This window comes from Peromyscus leucopus, chromosome 17 (assembly GCF_004664715.2).
Source record: "Peromyscus leucopus breed LL Stock chromosome 17, UCI_PerLeu_2.1, whole genome shotgun sequence".
NCBI lineage: Eukaryota > Metazoa > Chordata > Mammalia > Rodentia > Cricetidae > Peromyscus > Peromyscus leucopus.
The window spans coordinates 8,805,827-8,824,506 of NC_051077.1; the positions used below are offsets into that span (position 1 = coordinate 8,805,827).

The 18,680-nt window shown below is 50.0% G+C and overlaps 1 protein-coding gene across 1 annotated transcript; it reads right to left on the bottom strand.

The window, feature by feature from the left end:
• Window positions 1-799: 799 nt before the first annotated feature.
• Window positions 800-18,176, bottom strand: Xkr5 (XK related 5). The gene is made up of 7 exons (XM_028882052.2): window positions 18,054-18,176; window positions 15,765-15,948; window positions 11,037-11,221; window positions 9,898-10,107; window positions 8,254-8,423; window positions 6,152-6,254; window positions 800-2,413 (listed from the first exon to the last, which is right to left on the bottom strand). The coding sequence occupies exons 1-7, from the start codon at window positions 18,109-18,111 to the stop codon at window positions 1,287-1,289; spliced, it is 2,037 nt and encodes a 678-aa protein (XP_028737885.1). The 5' UTR covers window positions 18,112-18,176; the 3' UTR covers window positions 800-1,286.
• Window positions 18,177-18,680: the final 504 nt, after the last annotated feature.

Genomic DNA, 18,680 nt, shown 5'->3' on the forward strand with positions numbered 1-18,680 from the left:
CTGGGAAGGAGAACTCTGGGAAATGACAGGAATAACCTACCGACAGAGGATGCCTGAAGGGGAAGAGTTAGAAAGGATTCAAGCATCTGGGAAAGGATGTTTCCTTCCCTCATTGATGCTCTTGTCTTACATCGGATGGGAGTGTGTAGAGCTGAGGGAAATGGGTTCTAAAGCAAACAAAGACCCACTGGGTGGTTTGCAGGAAGGACCAGGAGGAGTTCAATGTCATCACTGGCTACATAGTGAGATTGAGATTCTGTCTTAAAACAACCAGACTGGGTGGGGGCTGGAGAGATGGCCCAGAGGTTAAGAGCACTGACTACTCTTGCAGAGGACCTGGGCTCAATTCCCAGCACCCACATGACAGCTTACAACTGTCTGTGACTCTAAGATCAGACACTGTCACACAGACATACATGCAGGCAAAACACCAGTGCACATAAAATAAAACCAAATTATTAAACACACAAAAAAGAAAAAAACAACCAGATTGAACCAAGCAACCAACCAACCAACTAACCAACCAACCAACCCCTGTGCCTAGATGTTACTTAGGTCCTGCCAAAGGGATCTGAACTCAAAATGGTGCTCACACATTCACTTATGTCCATTATGAGCATAGTTTTTATTTACATCCAGAAAAGAGTGGGTTCTATAACAATAAGAGACTAAAAATAATGTATCTAGAAAACATTGTTTTTATTTTTAAAAATTATAGGTGTGTGGGTGTTTTGCCTGCATGTATGTCTGTGCACCGTGTGTGTAGTGTCCACAGAGGCCAGAAGAGAGTATTGTTTTTCCTTGTGACTCCAGTCCCAGGGGGTCATGAGTTGTTATGGAATTGAAACTGGGTCCCCTGGAAGAGCATAACTTAACTGCTGAACTAAATTTCCAGGCCCCAAAGCATTTTTTAAAAGGTGATTAATGACTCTCCCATGTGAAGAACAGCTAATTGTAAAGAATCCAGGATGAAACTAGACTCTGAGTTTTACTTTTGCATTTCCTAGAAGCGGCAGAAAAGAGGCGCCCTAGGGGTCCTGCACCTCACGAAAGGAACCGGAAGTCCCTTTGCCTCTCCCCGCGACACCTGAATCTCTGCTGTGCCTAAGTACCATGTGTGATGTGTAGGGGAGATTTTAGACATCATCCAATCCTGTTCCCTCATCGTTTCAAGTATGTGGGTAGAGATCGGAAGCAGAAGGACACAGGTGTCAGGCGTGGGGTTTCTCTTCCCGTGACGCCGAACGGCCAGTCTGATGTGTTGACCCGTTCCACCATGGCTAAGATCAGATGAAAAAACTCACCTCCTGTTTCTTCCTGTCCCTGAAGCTATAGTCCCTCTGGATAGACTCCGACTTAGGGGTAGATGTGAAGCAGGGCTCTTCAGCAGGTCTCAGGCTCATCACTGGCAATGCCCTCTGTAACCTGAGGTCCTTTGCAGGCTCCCTCCACTCCTCACACTCTGAACTATCTGGGGCTCCTCCAGGGAGGCCTGTACTGGGGCAGGAGTTTCTGTCTGAGACTCTGCCTGGAATGGGACTAATGTTGGCCATGGCAACAGGAAAGGGCTTAGTGACTGCTTGAGGCAAAGCAGGCTGCACAGGTCTGCTCTCTCTCAATGTCCCTGAGTGGGGTGCCCGCAGAGCTACTGGGCTGCCCTTTTGGTAGGAGGACGTGGTCCTTTCCATAGTGGCACTGAAGTACAGTGTTGTGCTCGCCTGTCCTTCCTCCCCTTTCAGAGGCCCGTCCGGATCCTTCTCCCGAGCTTCAAGGTCGGCCTCAGTCCCGTCCTCTGGGCTGTCCTCCTCCTGTGCAGCTGGTGGCTTCTGGGCAGCTGAGCTGTTCTCATGCTCGCTGGCAAAGGAGACAAAGCTTGAAGTTTCCAATGACTCCATCTCTGCTCTCGGAGCACCTGCGTCCTCAGGGCCTTTCTCCAAGGTCGAAGGGTCGCGAGGAGAGGATGGGAGGTCTTGCTGGGAAAACCGGGGCTTCCTCTGCAGATTACAGTGTTGACTCTCCCCCAACACAGGGGGACAGGAGCAGCCAGGGCTGTCCCCTCCAAGGGCTGCGTTGATCTTAGATACATTTCCGGTCTTGAGAGCAAGTTTCACCAACAGCCAGTGGTGGTGATTGAAGAAGGAATCCTCCCCGGATCTCTGGTCCCCCAGCCCTGCCTCTGTAGCATTCTGCTCTGGGCTGGAGGCCTTATCTAGACTGCTTAGCTCATAGCTTTCCTCTTGGCACCAGCTTGAAATCTCTGGCCTCTCCCCTGCTGGACCCACGGCCCTGGGAGAAGGCTCTGATTCAGCTTTGTCATTCTCTGTGGGGCCACAGCATTTCCTCATGAAGTTCTGCTGGATGTCTGCGGATTTTGGATGTAGCAGGCTATAATAAATCACCAGTGAGACACTGCCTGAGAAAGAAGACAACAGAAAGGAGAGCATGAGGTTATATTCCGGGACACCCCATATCCTCCTGCCAGTGACAGGCTCAGTGGCTAGTTTGAAGGGAGCCATATCATTTTGACCCACAGTAAGACTCTGTGGAGACTCAGAACTGGACATCGTTCAGGGGGAGTTTTAGATAGGTCCCAGCGTCTAGCAGCTACAAATGTTTCTGAACCTAAAACAGTGTACAACATGGCTTCACTCCTGCTGAGTCTCAGCCTTCTTCCTGGAGGGCCTCTGCCAGGGACCACTCAAGCTAGGTGCAAATGTGTGCCTGCGTGTGAGCACCAGAGGCATGGTAGTCATCTCCTCACTCTCCGAATCCCACCACCGGCACAGTGTGGACGGAGGCCAAAGCCGGGGGCGGCAGGAGGTAAGAAAGCAGCCTCGAAAACAAGAGCCCGAAGCAGAGGTCAGGCATGCTCCTCAAAAGCCCCTATCAAGGCACTTCCACGAACAACAACACTTCCTTTGTGCACAAACATCTTAATCACGTTGTTGTCAGCTTCGTTTGTGTCCATCAGAAGTGTTGACTGCCGCAATAATCTCTTTAGCAGAGCATTCCAGTAAGCCACCCACGTTATTTCCAGTTTCCTGTCGCACTGGAGAAAGTGCCTGGGTTAAGGGTGCTCGTTAGAGATTCAGGAGACGTGAACTAAGTGTGAGGAGGAGGAGGAGGAGGAGGAGGCTGAAGGCGCCAGGAGATGGCAATGTGACAGGAGGAACCCAAAGGGCATTGCCCTTAGACCCTCAGTGTCTCTGGGGACAAGGGCAGGCTCAGGGCAGGGCACTGGTTTGTGGATTGGAAGTGGGGACAAGGCCCAGCATGCCTATGTACCCCTGTCATCTCCGTATTGGACAGAGCTCACAAGCTAGTTTCTATACAATGCCTTGGAGTCTCAGCAAGCCCAAATAGTATACAGTCACGCACCGTTTGCAATAAGTCCCGCCAAGGCCAGGAAAGCGCGGCAAGCCAGTTGACCTATGCTGCCTTACCCACCCGGTAGAGGCCAGCTAGGCAGCAGGATCTCCCGCAGGCAGGGGCACTGAGTGCACAGATTTTCTGAGGGATCCTGCCACCTGCTGGACTCTTGGCTTGGCTCCAGCCTGGCAGGCAGTAGGCACTAAATACGTGTTTCTCCAGGGAAAGAAGGAAACAGGAGCCTAGATTTGGGCAGGAAGAGTTTCAAGCCTGTGTTCTTGGAACTAGAATTCTTTTAAAAATAGTATTTTATGTATACCTGTGTTTTGCCTGCATGTATATCGGTGTACCCACATGCCTGCCTGGTGCTCCAAAGCGGTCACTAGGTTTCCCAGAACTGGAATTCCTGACACTTATAAGCCTCCAAGTGTGTGCTGGGAATCAAACCCAGATTATCTGGAAGAGGTTCTTAACCACTGAGCCACCTTTCCAGCTTCTATGATTTTTCTTTTCTCTTGTTTCTCCGTTCTTTCTTTCTCCTTTCCTTCCTTCCTTCCTTCCTTCCTTCCTTCCTTCCTTCCTTCCTTCCTTCCTTCCTTCCTTCCTTTCTTTCTTTCTCCCCCCCTCTTTTTCATCTCTCCCTCCTTCCCTTACTCCCTCTTTCCTTCTTTTCTCCTTTTAAATTTTTTTTTTTTTTGAGACAGGGTGTCTTTTTGTAGCCCTGGCTGTTCTGAAACTCACACTGTAGACCAGGCTGGCATCAAACTCACCGAGGCCTGTCTCTGCCTCCCAAGTGTTGAGATTAAAGGTGTGCATCACCACCACCTGGCTTATAATTTTTCTTTTTAAAAAAATTACTTGTTTTCTGAGTTTGAGGCCAGCCTGTTCTACAGAGTGAGTTCCAGGACAGCCAGGGCAGTTACACAGAGAAACCTTGTCTTGAAAAACCAAACCAACCAAACAACCAAACAAAAACAAACAAACAAAAAAATTACTTGTTTTCTTGAGATGAAGCCTTGCTACATATCAGTGGCTAGCCTCAAGTTCGTGTCAGTCTCGACTCAGCTAAGTGTTAGGATTGCAGGCATGAACCATCATATTTGGCGTAGATAGTTCATTGTTTTGTTGTTTTTTGTTTTTCGAGACAGGGTTTCTCTGTGTAGCTTTGGCTGTCCTGGAACTCGCTCTGTAAAAGAGACTGGCCTTGAACTCACAGAGATCAGCCTGCCTCTGCCTCCTAAGTGCTGGAATTAAAGGTGTGCGCCACCGCCAGGCTATAGTTCATTTATACTAGTGTTGGGCATTGGACTCAGGGACTCTTGAGAGCTGAACAGTCCCTATACTGTGAATTGCTTCTCGGATTTTTTTTTTTTAACTTAACCCAGGCTTGCCTCAAATTCACTCTGGCTTGGAACTCACGACAACACTCTTGCCTCAGGCTCCCAATCACTGGATTTATAGAAATGAGCCATCATGTCTGGCAATAACATAATTTGGTGTGACTTTAAACATGTATCAAATATAATTTTCTATAATGCCCTGGGTTTAAGGGCTGACTCACAGTCCTGTTGTTTCTATTCCTTCTTTTGACAGACTCTTCCTTTCCTATGGGGGTTCCCCAGAGGGCCAAAGGAAAGCCAGAGATGTGTCCAGCGCCACCTGCTGTTGGGCAAAGGAAAAGCATGACGCGGCTCAGCCCCTTCTGAGATGAGGGGACAGATAGTTTTACTTCCTGCCTACTATGCTTCCTGGAAGTGGTCATACCTCCTGGGAACTAGAAAACCCCAGATGAATGGTTAAGTCTCTCAGCTGTGAAGACTGTCACATCATACCCCAAGGGAGCCCCTCTCCACAGGGAGATGACTGGGCACAGGCCAAGAGCACATAGGCTGATTTGTAGGTGGCCCAGTTGCTCTTGCCTGGACGCCGCTGTCCTAGGCTTTCAACTGTCCACTCACATGCACACACGCAGCTTAGAAATCATCATCTTCTACTCAATTTATGGGCAGCATTTTGGACAGACGTGGCTGCTCCTACCTTTGTTTGAGGCTCCCAGAAGTCTAGTCAGTTAGACAAAGCTAAGCTCAGAATCTCAGACTGCAGATGGCAGCCTCCTTACCCACAGCCTGGGTCCCATCCCCTGCTCACTGCTCCTAAACTCTTCCCTGTCTTTCCAGCTCATTTAAAAAAATACAAGTTGTAGCCGGGTGGTGGTGGCGCAGACCTTTAATCCCAGGACTCAAGGGGCAGAGGGAGGTGGATCTCTGAGTGCTGAGTTCAAGGCCAGCCTGCTCTAGAGTTCTGAGTTCCAGGACAACCAGGGCTACACAGAGACACTGTGTCTTGAAAAACCAACCAACTAACCAAACAAATAGAAAAGCAAGTTGTGGCTGAGGAGAGAGCTCAGTGGATTGAATACTTGCTGCGTAAGTGTGAATGCTTGGGAACCTACATAAAAGCTGGGCAGGAATGGCGGCTGCCTGTAATCCCAGCACTTGGGAGGCAGAGGCAGGGGAATGCCCAGGGCAAGCTGGCTAGCTAGTCTATTAGGAATTAGTGAGCTCTAGGTTCAGTGAGAAACCCAGTCTCAGTAAGTGGTTAAGGGAGACATCTGGGATCAACTTCAGGACTTCACATGCCTGAGCATCTACACATACACCACACATGTGCACACACATGCATGCATACCACACATGAAAACAAATGAAAAGAATAAAAATAAAGTAAAATACAAATACAAGTCAGGGAGGAATCACAGCTAGGAAGGCTCATTAGGTCTCACCAATCAGAAATCCAGACAAGACTCCCGCCACAGTCCATAGGTTGTTCCCCTGCAGGAAGTCAGTGGCCAATAGTAAGAGGATGGAGTTCTCCAGCAGCATGACCTGTGGGGTCAAGAGAGAGTCACCGTACCTGGGCCACACAGCCCCATGTCCTGCTATCTGAAGCGCCTCTCTTCTGTCCTTGGTACCTACTGGGGTTCACAAACCCAGGTGCCTCCTCCAAGCAGGACCAGGGCCCCAGTGGGAATTGTTTCTACAAAGGGAGGTTTGCTGGTGTGGTTCATGACAACGTCCACAGAAGGACAGACAGAAAGGAAGTACGGGGGGTATGACAGCCCTTCGGCACAAGTGATTCTATCCATTCCCACACTAGGACAGCTGACAGATGCTGACACAGGTTCTATCAGCTCGACCACATCCCCAGGATCTGACAGCAGCGCCTTGAACTTTGTGCCTGGGAAAGCCCAACGCTGCCGGGAGCAGTCGCCTCTTGTTCTGGACTAAACACGATGAGGGATAGCTAGAGTCCTCGCCTCTCCTACAGCAGACGCACCAGAGAGCTTGCCGCTGTGAATCCATCCTCTGTCCTTTCAGACACGAGTCTCCCACCCCACCCTCACAACTGCCACCTTAAGGACTTGAGGACATCTCTTTGAAATGAGAACTTTCAAGGAGGTCACTCTCCCAGCCTGTGGGCACCTTGTTCTCTAACTCAAGTGGCGCTTCTCTCCCTCCATTCATAAAGATACTAGTCATGTATTCCTGTTCTCAACAACTCCAGTTAACACACCAGATGGGACAGTCACTAACCACCTCCCTTATTTCCTACACATCCCATTTCTCTGACTCGGCCTTAGCCCCTACACTACCCCTCTCTATTCTCTCCTTTTCCTTCTAAGAATTCCCATCACCTCTGTACAAATTAGAATTCAGTTCTATCACTACGGACCAGAGACTCTCTTTGCCTTTCACTATCCTCTGGCATTGTCTCTGGAAGTACCATACAGACTCCTCTGTGCTCTGTGGTCCTTAGGCTACCTCAGTAGCTTGGCCTGCAATGCCCTGACTCCTCCAAGCCTCTCTTCAGACAGACTTCGCTCACTGCTCTGCAGCCAGATCCACTGTCGATCCCGAGCCTCTGTCCTCACCTGGCCCTTGTGTTTCTCTGGGACTCTGAGAGCATTGCTTCTCTGAAAACACTGACTACATTGCTTTGTGCATCGATAGGTACAGAGAGCTGGCTTTTTGACACGCTAGCTTCCAGTTCATTTCTAACCTATTTTAGCCTGTGTGTAGGCTGAGATGAATAAGTCCCTCATGGGTGAAGCCATGCTTTCCAGAGCTGTTCCACCTCTGAAAAAGGAGAAAGAGCCCAGCCAGGCATGCAACTTCCAAAGGAGGTGGACCAGCAATGCTGTCCAAAACTATCTCCAAAGCAAGAATTCCCAAGCCTCATGGGGGAAGGACCTGGGAATCTACACTTTGGAAAAGTCCCCAAGCACACGTGCCAGTGAAGACTGTTGGGTTGGCTGCACCTGAAGCTCCTGATGGCAATGGTTGGATGTCAGGCTGCTTTCAAAGTATATAATCACTGTCTACAACTTCTCCTTATGCTAGGTGGTTCCTGTGTGCGTGCGTGCGTGCGTGCGTGCGTGCGTGCGTGTGTGTGTGTGTGTGTGTGTGTGTATTGTGATGCATTCACGGCACATATACACACACTGTGCAGGCATGTGGAAGGCAGAGGAGGAGATCTAAGTGTCCTCTACTATCACTCTACCTTATTGCCTGAGACACAGGGTCTCTCACAAAACTGGAAGCTTGACATTTTGGCAAGGCTGTCTAGTAAGGTCTTGGGATCTGCCTGTATCATCTCCTCCCCCCCCCAGTGCTAAGGTCGCAGGCATTTGGTTGCTGAGAATTCGAACTCAGGTCTATATACATGCATCGTAAACACTCTTACCCACTGACCTGATTCCCCAGCCCCTGATATTCCTTCTTTAACAGATGGACAGGCACACACGTGCTCATGTGCACCTCCCCACCCAACATGCTCTAGGGAATGTAAAAGTCAGGCTTAAAGAAAACCACCACTGCCACTTGCCAGGTAGAAGCTGGCCATCCTGCTTCTGGAAGGGCTGTCCCAGAAGTTGATGTAGCAGAGGATGTACACGGCCCCCACCAGCAGGTTGAACAGCCTCCAGTGGAAGGTGCTTTCCACAATGTCGCTCTGCTGGGCTACGAGCCAGAAGGTCATCACCAGCCAGTGAGCGCCTGGAGAGAGAGGGTAAGGGGTGGAAGTCGATGCTCAGTGAGGCCACGGGAAGGGGATAAGATTGACACTGACCATCCCAGATGACACCCCACACAGCCAGGAGAGAACTGAGGGGCCCAGACAAGCCACCCATTCCGTCCTTTGCATGTCTGTCTCTCTGAGCTTCACAGGGGGCATTTGACCTCATTTGCCATTGAGAAAACACACTGGCTTCATTGATATGCATCAGGCCTTACATAGGGACACCCTTCTGCTTCCAGAAAGCATCTAAAGATGCAGTTGTAAAACTCTCTACTCTTTTTACCCTGTTGCTCTACAAGTCCCAGCCCTCCAGACCCAAAGAGAACTCCATGTGGACCAGCTACAAGTTTTACTCTTATATTTTAAGATGAATAGCCTCATTCTGGAGCACAAGCTGAATTTGAAAATAATGAATAAAATGTAGTTAATTTCTCTGTAAGAACACAACTTTTTTTTTTCTTTTCCCAAAAAATGTTCTTTTCTGCCAATAACTGTATTAAATGTTTGCTCTGGGTACATGGGCCAGCTATTTCTCAATGTTCTTGGTTCTCTTAAAACAAGAGTACACTGTTCCCTCTTGCAGAGTGTATTCACTGATGACCAGAGGACACTGCTGTCCTTGGCAAGGACACACAGGCCCCATTCAGGAGTCTGGAGGGCTAGACAGACTCTCGGTCCTCACATTCATATCTGTGCTGTTGGCTAAGAGAAGGTTGGGGTTCAGTGGGGACTTCCTGTTTTAAACAAAGTATCCAACCCCCCCAAAAAGCCAAAGGGAACAGGGTGCTTATGGAAGCTCTAAGCAGCATATATATATGTATGTATATATACATATACACATACACACACACACACACACACACACACACACACACACACACACACATATATATATATATGACACAGTTTTGCACAGGATCAGGTGGAACCTGGACCTCCCTCCTGTGTGAGCAGCGACTTTCTACAGGAAAGCATGCGCTCCTCAACAGTCTCTTGAGGACTGTGGTTTCCAGCTCTAGCCGGAACTTTGGATGCTGGGATTTCTATGATGGTGTATCCAAAGAGCCAGCATGCACTACCCCCATGGATGCACACTCTTGGGAGCTAGGGTCTGGACCTCCGTGTTCATGGGTCTGCGCTACCAAGGACTGTTTGGCTGGCAGAGCATAGATAGCAGAAGCCATGCTGTGGGTGTTCTAGGGTTAAGAGGACTGGATATTTCTACTTCCTCTTTCTTGGAATTGTCAGTACCAAGGGCGAATCCAGGTTACTCTGCTGAAGAGGGGAGCCACGTCTGTGCCTCCAGCCTGCTGAGATCTCCTGGGAACACAGAGATCTGCTTTCTACTGTCTGCATAAGATCCTCTGCCGAACCCAGCTAGCCACAGATTTAGGGCAGAGGATTGTGAACCGTTGCTATCAAGGCTTTATGAACAAGGGAAGTCCCGCTTACCTCCAACCACCAAAACCCAAACACGGTAAACTTTGCAGAACAGAACCAGGCTCAGCACACGGGCTCCCAACATGCCCATCCGCCAGAGCTGCTGGCACAGGAGAGCAGCCCATAGCATCGCGCGGCTGCCTGGCTTCATGATGCCCAGGAAACGGTTGTACGACACAAGGGCCCAGGACAGCGAAGACCAGGAAAGTAGGGTGCTGATGCCTGGAGGATTGAACAGACAGAGCTCCCTACAGGCTCCGAAGCACACATGGAGATGCCCGCCTCCCCCCATCCCTTCCTGGGGACAACCAATTTCTTATTAAAAACTAGCCCAATGGTGATGTATCATTAACCAAGCCCCTTGGTGGTGGGTAACCCTGCAATGGTGTACAGACACACATTTACATGGATGGAAACAAGGGGACGCAGGAGGACACGGCTCCACTGTCCAGTGCCGTAGATGCCCTTCTCCTTGATGCCCTTTAAAAACATCTCAGCCACTGGGCTTCTAAGGCCTCTAGCCTAAACTATGATTAAAAGGATATGGGTCCTACAGGATCCCAGCCATGGCTCATTACAAGTATTTGTTCCCCACATGAAGGAGTTTTGATGGAAGAACGATGGGATGCGCAGTCACATCCGAGTATTCAGACCTTCTGTTTTAAGTTTGGATACTCAAATGGAGGGCAGAGGGGTAAGGGGGAGGGAGAGGAGGGAGGGGGAGGAGGAAATAGTGAGGTGCCCTGACTGGATTGGAAGTTGGGGACACATCTGCAGGAGACTGAGCTCTGCTTTCTTGGGGCTTTCCGGTGTCAGCTCTACTGTGACAGGCTAGACCCAGGAGAGATGGACATGTGGAACTCCCTGAGAAGCAGACTTCCTAAGGGAGTGTAAAGGTTATCTCCTCTCTGCACAACTTTTGTCTTAAGGATTGACTTTAGTTTACTCTACCCCCAAGAAACCAATTCTCTGTGACTTCATGACCTTGAGTAAAAGCCAATTATAACCATCATTTGTGTTAGTGAACATGGGGTTTTCCTGGTCTCCCAAATAGGAGAATCTTAGAGAGGACACCAGGTCCAACAAGGTCAGGCACATGTTCCTGTCATCTGGGAAGCAGCTGGTGTGAGTCCGTGGTGAAAGGTACCCACCTGGCACAATATCAGTGAAGTCAGAGGCCAGGAACACATACACCTGAAGCAACAGGTGAGGCCCTGTCTGGAGCAGAGCCTCCAGGAGCCGGAGAGCTGACAGGTCAGCCTCCTGCAGGTGCAGCTGTCCCCAGCAGGGTGCCTCCCTTCCCCTCCACAGAGCGGCTGCCACAGAGTCCCAGTGCCTACAGAGAGCAAAGACATCATGACATAGACCATGAAATCAGCTGTGCAGACCCAGCCTTTCATATGGACACATGAGGCATTCTCAAGAGTGTCCTTGGTACCTATGGATGCCTCTTAGGGCCACCAGTGATGCGGCTGCTGAACTCTGAGTTCAAGCTGCATATTTCAGTTCAAACTTCATGTGCTCAGCAGGGTGTCACTGTATGCGACTGTCCCCAAGGTTGGAAGGGCTAGGGGTGTGTAGGCTGAAGTTGCTGCTGGGCTAAGGAGCCAAGGCTGGGCCTGGTGAGACTTGCAAGGAATTTTGACCAATGTCTTCACCTCAAGTCTTCCAGGGAGGACAATGGATTCCTTCAATAGAGATCTGCTGCAAGGCACTGTGGGTAATTATCTCTTTAGAGCACAGAGATGAAGCTCTCATTTTTTTCCTCCATGGAGTGTAGAGATCTCAGTGCCCTATGACACGAATACTCTCAAAGCATCTCAAAGCTAGTTCCTCTTCCTGTCTGCTCTCCAGTCCCCACAAAGGTTTTTTTAGTTCATCCCCCTTCCCCTTTGGCACTTGGGAATGAACCCAGGGCCTTCTGCTTGCTGGGTTAGTGTTCTACCATTGAGTCGCATCCTCAACTCCTTGAACATGGAGTTTTATTGGGCTTTGACTACAGAAAGACTAAGAAAAATGAAACATGTTCTTTAGAGATGTGAGCTTCAGTTGTGCAAAGCACACACACACACACACACACTCTACATATTTAAATCAGGGAAGAAAAGTGTATCAGCTGAGTGTCTCGCATACAGGTCCTCACTAGGGAGGTGAAGGTGGTCAGTGAGTGTCTCCTGGAGAGAACAGAACAGCTGCAGATAGGAAGCTGATTGAGAGTAGGGAGTCGGAGAGATCAGTGGGACAGGACACAGGCTTTGGAATGAGACCCATGGCTTGGAACAGAAAAAGAGCAGAGTGGCTTTGCCAGGCTGTGGTCAGGCAGAGAGATGGAGGAATTCAGGCTGAGGCTAGCGGGCAGCTGCTGGGGAGCTCCCTAGGGAGCTGGAACGAGATGCGGCTAGTGGGAGCTTGTTCTGAGATCCTGAAAGGCACCCAGACTTCTTTTCTGGATGCTGTGCTTCAGCTCCTTTCCCCCTTCCTCTGTCCTGGGTTTCTGGCTGCTGGTGCCAACTGTTCCTGGTGCCGTCTCTCGAAGGCCTGATTCTCTCCTTTGCTCCAGACCCCTTTCTTTGTCCTGATGGTGCCAGTGCTTTTGTCTGTTCCCAAGTTAGTCTCGGACACTGTACTCAACTATGTGTGTCTGCAGTCTGTCAGGGCACACACAAGTTACCCAATGTGAGCTGTACTGCTGATGGCCCAAGATCCCTAGTTGCATTAAAAACAACATATGCCATAAATGGAAGTTTGGAAGAGCAATTACCTCACCTGACAGGTCTCGGCTCTTAACAACACTGCCACCACAACTAGAATGGTCTATCCTGGGCTCACAGCTTGGGGACTGAGTGATTCTTCTGTCCGTGTTAATGTTTTTGGTGATGTTAGGGCTGAGACTGTCAACAGTGAAAGGTTTGAATACAGCTGTGCTTCATGTGCCTATTTATTTGTGTGTGTGTGTGTGTGTGTGTGTGTGTGTGTGTGTGTGTACACAATGGCATACAAGTAGCAGTCAGAGGACAACTTTTAGGAGTTGACTCTTTCTATCAAGTGACTCCCCAAGATTGAATTCAGGTGGTCAGGCTTGGTGGCAAGTGCCTTTACCTGTGTTTAAACATTGAATCTGCACCTATCTGTGTCAAGCTGGTCTTATACGCCCTTAGACTTTGTCTTAACTTTCTCTTGACTAAAAAAAAAAAAAAAAAAATTGCTATGCCAAGATGCTCGCTGAGGAGGAGAGTATTTAGGTAGTCTCCCATCCTCCCGGGTTGAGTTCCTAAGTAGATATGCAGGCTTTTAAAAAGGGTGAAGGAGACACACATACACACAGTATTAGAGTGGAAATGAAATGTTCAGATAGGAAAAAATAACTGCTATTGTGTAAAATGAGTTGTAACTAATGTCAGATTCTCTTGAACAGTAGATTTAACATTATAAGTTTGTGTTGTTTGGAATTAAAACCAGAATCCATTTATATTCTTCAGTCCTTGCATTTTTATAAGGGTTTTTAACCTCAAGGGGTTTGTGTTTAATTGATTTTTCTGTTGGTAGTTCATTCGTCTGCATTTCATTATGGAGTCAGTTAATGGGCGGGCTTCATTTTAAAAAGGTCCAGATTGTGCAAAACACAGCTGTTCTGGCTCCCCCTACAGGCGCTTTGCCAAACTGCAATGAAAACAAAACCAACCCAAACCTGATCTGCATGGCTTATCTCCTGCTTTGTTTATGAAAAGGCTGTATCAGGGTGAGAGATTCACCACTTTCAACGTTCAGCGCTTCCAGCTGAGGAGGTAGACTGCAGTTGGCCTCATCTGCAGTTTTTGGAACACTGTGGAGGGGCATCTGCTGTGCTTCTTCTGCCTGCCAGGAAGCGGAGAGCCTAATCTGTGGTCCAGTTCTAAAAACTGCACGTTCTGGCTGTACCGCCGGATGAGTTACTTTACCTCTTCCTGGAAATCAATATTTATTTTTCCCTAAGTTTCTCATGAGGATTTATTTTTATTTATGTGACTGTCTGTTAGCTCCCCCCATGTCCTGTTGTGTGTGTGTGTGTGTGTGTGTGTGTGTGTGTGTGTGTGCCCCCCCCGCAAGTGCGCGCCTATGAAGGCCAGAAGAGGGCATCCCCTGGAGCTGGAGTTAGAGGCTGTTGTAACTCATCTTATGTGAGTCCTGGGAACTTAAGAGTAGCCTGTGCATTGTTTATTATTATTATTATTATTATTATTATTATTATTATTATTATTATTTTAAGACAGGGTCTCACTATGTAGCCCCAACTGGTGTGGAACTCACAATGTAGCTCAGGCTAGCCTCTACCTCACAGAGTTCCGACTGGCTTTCTATCCTGAAGGCTGGGGTTAAAGGCTTGTGTCACCACACCAGGCTCGATACATTACTTTTTAGTCACCCGAATGGCTTTTCTAGATTAGCTATACATGTCTTTTTGTTTCTCCCCATCTTCGATTTGCACTTGTCTTCTCATGTATCCACGTTAATTTTAAGTATGGACCAGAAACCACGCTGCCACTTAGTGGTGATGTTGAGAGCTCAGGGGAGTTCACTGTCCAATACCACAGATCTTGACCATTCTTCAGCCTCTGGCCTCACTTCTCTGAAGGTTTACAAGTGTCCCCAGGGTCTCTACAGAGCCTCAGAAGGCAGATTCGCCAGAGAGTAGTTAGGGATGCTTCTTCCTAAAGACTACTCTGAATTCTGTTTTTGAGCTATCCAATTCTTGTTTGTATTGAAGCCACTCTAGTGGTTTGATAAGCCATTGTCTTTGAGGTCTCACCCTGGACAGCCAGCTACCTGACCAGCAGTGAGCCTTCCGGCCTTCTTACAAGGCCAGGCAGACGAGGGGGTAGATAGTAGATCGTGCTCCAAGAAGGCTGCCCTCCCAAGTTCTGGGAGATGACTGCTTCCCCTTGCTAGCGACACCTCTGTTGTTTCAGGAGAACATAGAGCTCAGACAGGGAGGCCCAGCTCGGGAGAAACTGCCATGGCACATGTGTGTTCTTGATGCCTTTATATGATAAGGGTCTGCGGGGGAGGAACATGAAGAGGAAGCACCTTTACTCTGACCCGAGTCCCACTTGGGTAGACACAGAAGGCACATGCTCCCACGGCAGAGAGCAGCACTTGGCAATGGCTCCTTGGATGCCCTTCAAACCGTGGTCACCTGTGATTTATAAGCACTTGAACTTCAGAATTCACCTGTCTGGCTCCTTAGTTCTTCCCCTTTTATAAAAGGCCCTCAACTCTATGGGGTTATGGGGCAGCTGAGAGCAGAAATGTGCCGTGTGCATAAACACACAGCTTTCCACCTCCACTTCACCTCTGGAGAAGCCTCTGGGCCCAGGGAAGCCACCTGTACCAGATCCATACCAGGCAACCTTTCATACAAAGAAAAGGAAAAAAACAAACAAACAAAAACAAAAACAAAAAACCCCAAACCACTGGCCCTAGCTCCCAGGTCAATTCTTCCTGCCACAAAAGCATAAAGCAAATGCCATCAAGTGGGCTTTACCATCTAGTTTGTGGTTAATTAAGTCTGTGCCGCTGTCATGGGCTAAGGTAGCAGGGGTCAGAGGGACCACTTTAAGCAGACTCATTTATGTGGTTCCAGAGCTTGATTAAGGGGTGGTGTAGAAGCTGACTCAAAACAAACAAACAAACAAACAAACAAACAAACAAACAAACAAAGCATTTGAAATTTCACTGGTGAGGTCAGGGGGAAGCCTCCTGATGTTAGAGATGCTTTAGGATGCTAAGGCCAAACAGAGGTGTGGCCTTGAACGTCCGTCCATGGCTTTCAGGCTGGGGTGTGTATGGACAGGGGGAATTCTCCCATCACATCAGATGGAAGAGAGAGGGCAGTTCCTTACCGCTTCCAGACGCCAAGCTGCAGAAGATGCAGCAACACCAGCCACCAGTGACCCTGATGCCCATCTGCTTGGAACCACAGATAGCTCAGGGCCTGGACCAAGAAGCCGGGCAGGAGAACAGAAAGGGTCAGCCAGCCCCAGAGGAGTTGACCTGTGGCAAAGTAGTAAACGATGGTGCAGAGGCCTGGGGTGAGAGAAAGGTGAGGATGTGGGAAGGACAGAGTTAGGCAACTGTTTTAGAAACTCTTGCTCTTGTATGTCACAATGCTCTGACACCTGAAAACCTTCCTGCCACAGACAGCACAATGTTCTTCCACGAACGTGCCAGGGATATGCACACTAGCCCGCCCAGAGCTTCTGTCTTATGCCCAGGCACCCTGGGAGATGGTACTGCTCTGCCTTAGCCAGTCCACGGCCAGGGGCCAAGTGAATAGAAACCTCCCTTTAGCCCAAAGCTCACAGAAACTACCCACAGAGACCAAACCCTCCGAATCTGTTCACCCTGGTCAGTCTGTCTTGTCTGAGGAAGCCCCACCAGAGGTCTGGCTCCTAGTCAAATGAGTATTCCCATATGGCCCCACGTGGTATGTCCTGCCTCTGTACTCCTGGGACCTGTGAGCTTTCCTAAGCCTGTCCTGTCTCCTTGTCCGCTAGGCCATTTCACAAAAAACAAAATAACCCAGGTCCCAAACCAACCTGACACAGCATCCTTATCACTAGCAAAGAGCCAGCAGGGCCTGCTAGATATAAGACAGGCACAAGGGTAGTGGTATGTGTGTGTGGTCGTCCGTGGGCTTACACAGAACACGGGCCAAGTACCTGATGGCTAGTATGGGCTCAAACAGGTGAACCTTCTCCCAGGGGAGGCCCAGGGACGTGGGGGCCAACAACATGGAGTGATCTCATCCTCACCACCCTGTTGCTGCCTACCAGAGCTGCTTGTGCTGGATTTCAGTCACATTCTGTGTGAGGCTGGCTTTGTCCTTTCCTTTCATGTGTGGGCCTAGGGACTGAACTCAGGCCTGTGCCTATGCTAGGTAAGACCTCCACCACTGAGCTATTCCCCAGCCCACTTTTACTTTTTGTTTTGAGACAATGTTCTGCTAAGTCGCTCAGGCCAGCTTTGACCTCTTTCTGTAGCCCCCTTGGGTCTAGAACTGCCCACCCCCCACCCACCTCCAATGGCTTGGATTACAGGCCGGTGCTATCTGGCCAGGCTCTGGCCATGGAACCTTGTACATCAGCAAGTAACTAATGGTACTACTGGTTACTGAGGGTGGCAGTGGAGGGTGAACAAAGAATCTGGGTCTGTAAGCACAACCCCACTGTTCTGAGGCACCGCTGCGAACCTGGCAGCTATGGGCAGAGGGATTAGCGCCATTCCTTCCTCAGCCTCAGGTTCTGTCTGGTGCTCTAACTCCAGGAGATTCCTGCTCAACACTCAACCCTTCCCTGTTAGAAAGCGTGGGTGCCTAGGTCACTTTGGACAGCAATGTGCATCCTGGCCTCTCCAGGGTCCAGACTAGCGCCCTTTGGAATTCTGAGCGGTTATCCGGGGCAGGAATCTGCAGACACTACGTTGCCAATTAAGGATAAATTTCAGAGGTGCCGTGCCCAAGAGGGAAAGCGAACCTTGGAGGTTCAGGGTGGCTGAGTCTCCTCAGGGACAAGGCCTTGTAGGAGAGTGGCGGAAGTGGATGGAAGCACTTTATGCCAGCACCGAAAGGGTTACAAGTTCAAACATGAAAGGCGCGAAAAGTAATGGCCATCTTGCCTCACCTCCACCGCCCACAGGACCCGTGTCCCCTGCAGCCAGCGTTCTACCGTATCCCAAACCCCAAAAGGAAATCAGTGGCCTTTGGGATCGCACCCCTCCACTCTCCCAGCCTTCGGCTCTCAAGCGGCCACCCCAGCCAGGAACCCCGGGTGTCCAGGGAGCCGGGGCACCTCACCAAGCGCTGGCGCTCCATGCAGCCTCCTCACGCAGCTCTTTGCAGAGCGCAGGCTGGAGCGAGTAGCGTAGCGGGCAGGAATTCAGGAGCCCGGGTTTGGGGTGTGGAGAGGATCCATACCATGCATGGAGGGGTGTCTGCATGGGTGGAGGGAATCATGCATTAGTGGGGGATCGGACCGGGAGTGCCTGCAAGCTAGGAGGGGAGCTACTGTGCGTGCATCCCAGGCCTTTGGTGTTTGCCGCCTGCTGGGGCAGCAGGGGCAGATGTGCCCCAGCACACTGGGGTGGAGAGGGGTGTTGGAGGGGTGAACACTCGCGGGCTGCACCGCACTCACGCGCGCTTTGCTCGGCCGCCTGCAGCAGGGCAGAGAGCCTCAGGAGCCCCGCGTACATCTTCGGTGCCGCTGCCGCCTGCGCCCGCCCCTTCCCCTGTCCAAGACCAAGTAGGGGAGGCTTCCGGCCTGGGGCCCCAAGGCAAGAGGCTTTTCGTCCAAGCCTGATGCTGAGTTGCTAGCGGGGTGGGGGCGAGGGCGGGGACGTGGGGAGGGGGTGGCGGACAGGTTCTTAGGGGGCAGCCTCGCTTGGGCTGCGTTTCTTGGTCTGTGCCAGATTTGTACGCTGCCCCCTGAGTCCTCGGGGCCCCTCCTCCCGCCCCAACGTCCTAATGGCTTGGAGGCACAGTGGGTTTGTTGAGAGGCGCTATGAGTTAGTCATTGGGTGATTACAGAGGTCACAGTCAGTGGGTTTGCTCAAAGACAGGTTAACCACTAGTCAGAGTGGTGTGTGTGTGTGTGTGTGTGTGTGTGTGTGTGTGTGTGTGTGTGTGAGATGGGAGGAGAGGGATTTGAATAGTTGACTGGGTCTTTTGAAATTTTTCAGTTATGTGGTCAGAAAAGGAGAAGGGAGGGCACTCCCTCCCCCAAAAGCTGCTTTGCTTACAGACATTTTCCCCAGGTATCCTT

Excerpts from the sequence above, each read along its gene's own strand:
- Xkr5 (XM_028882052.2), bottom strand. The coding sequence starts at position 18,111 with ATGTACGCGGGGCTCCTGAGGCTCTCTGCCCTGCTGCAGGCGGCCGAG. Across the intron at positions 15,949-18,053 it reads GGCGGCCGAGCAAAGCGCGC|GCCTCTGCACCATCGTTTAC; the intron begins GTGAGTGCGGTG and ends CTCTCACCCCAG. Across the intron at positions 10,108-11,036 it reads CTTCACTGATATTGTGCCAG|GCATCAGCACCCTACTTTCC; the intron begins GTGGGTACCTTT and ends TCAATCCTCCAG.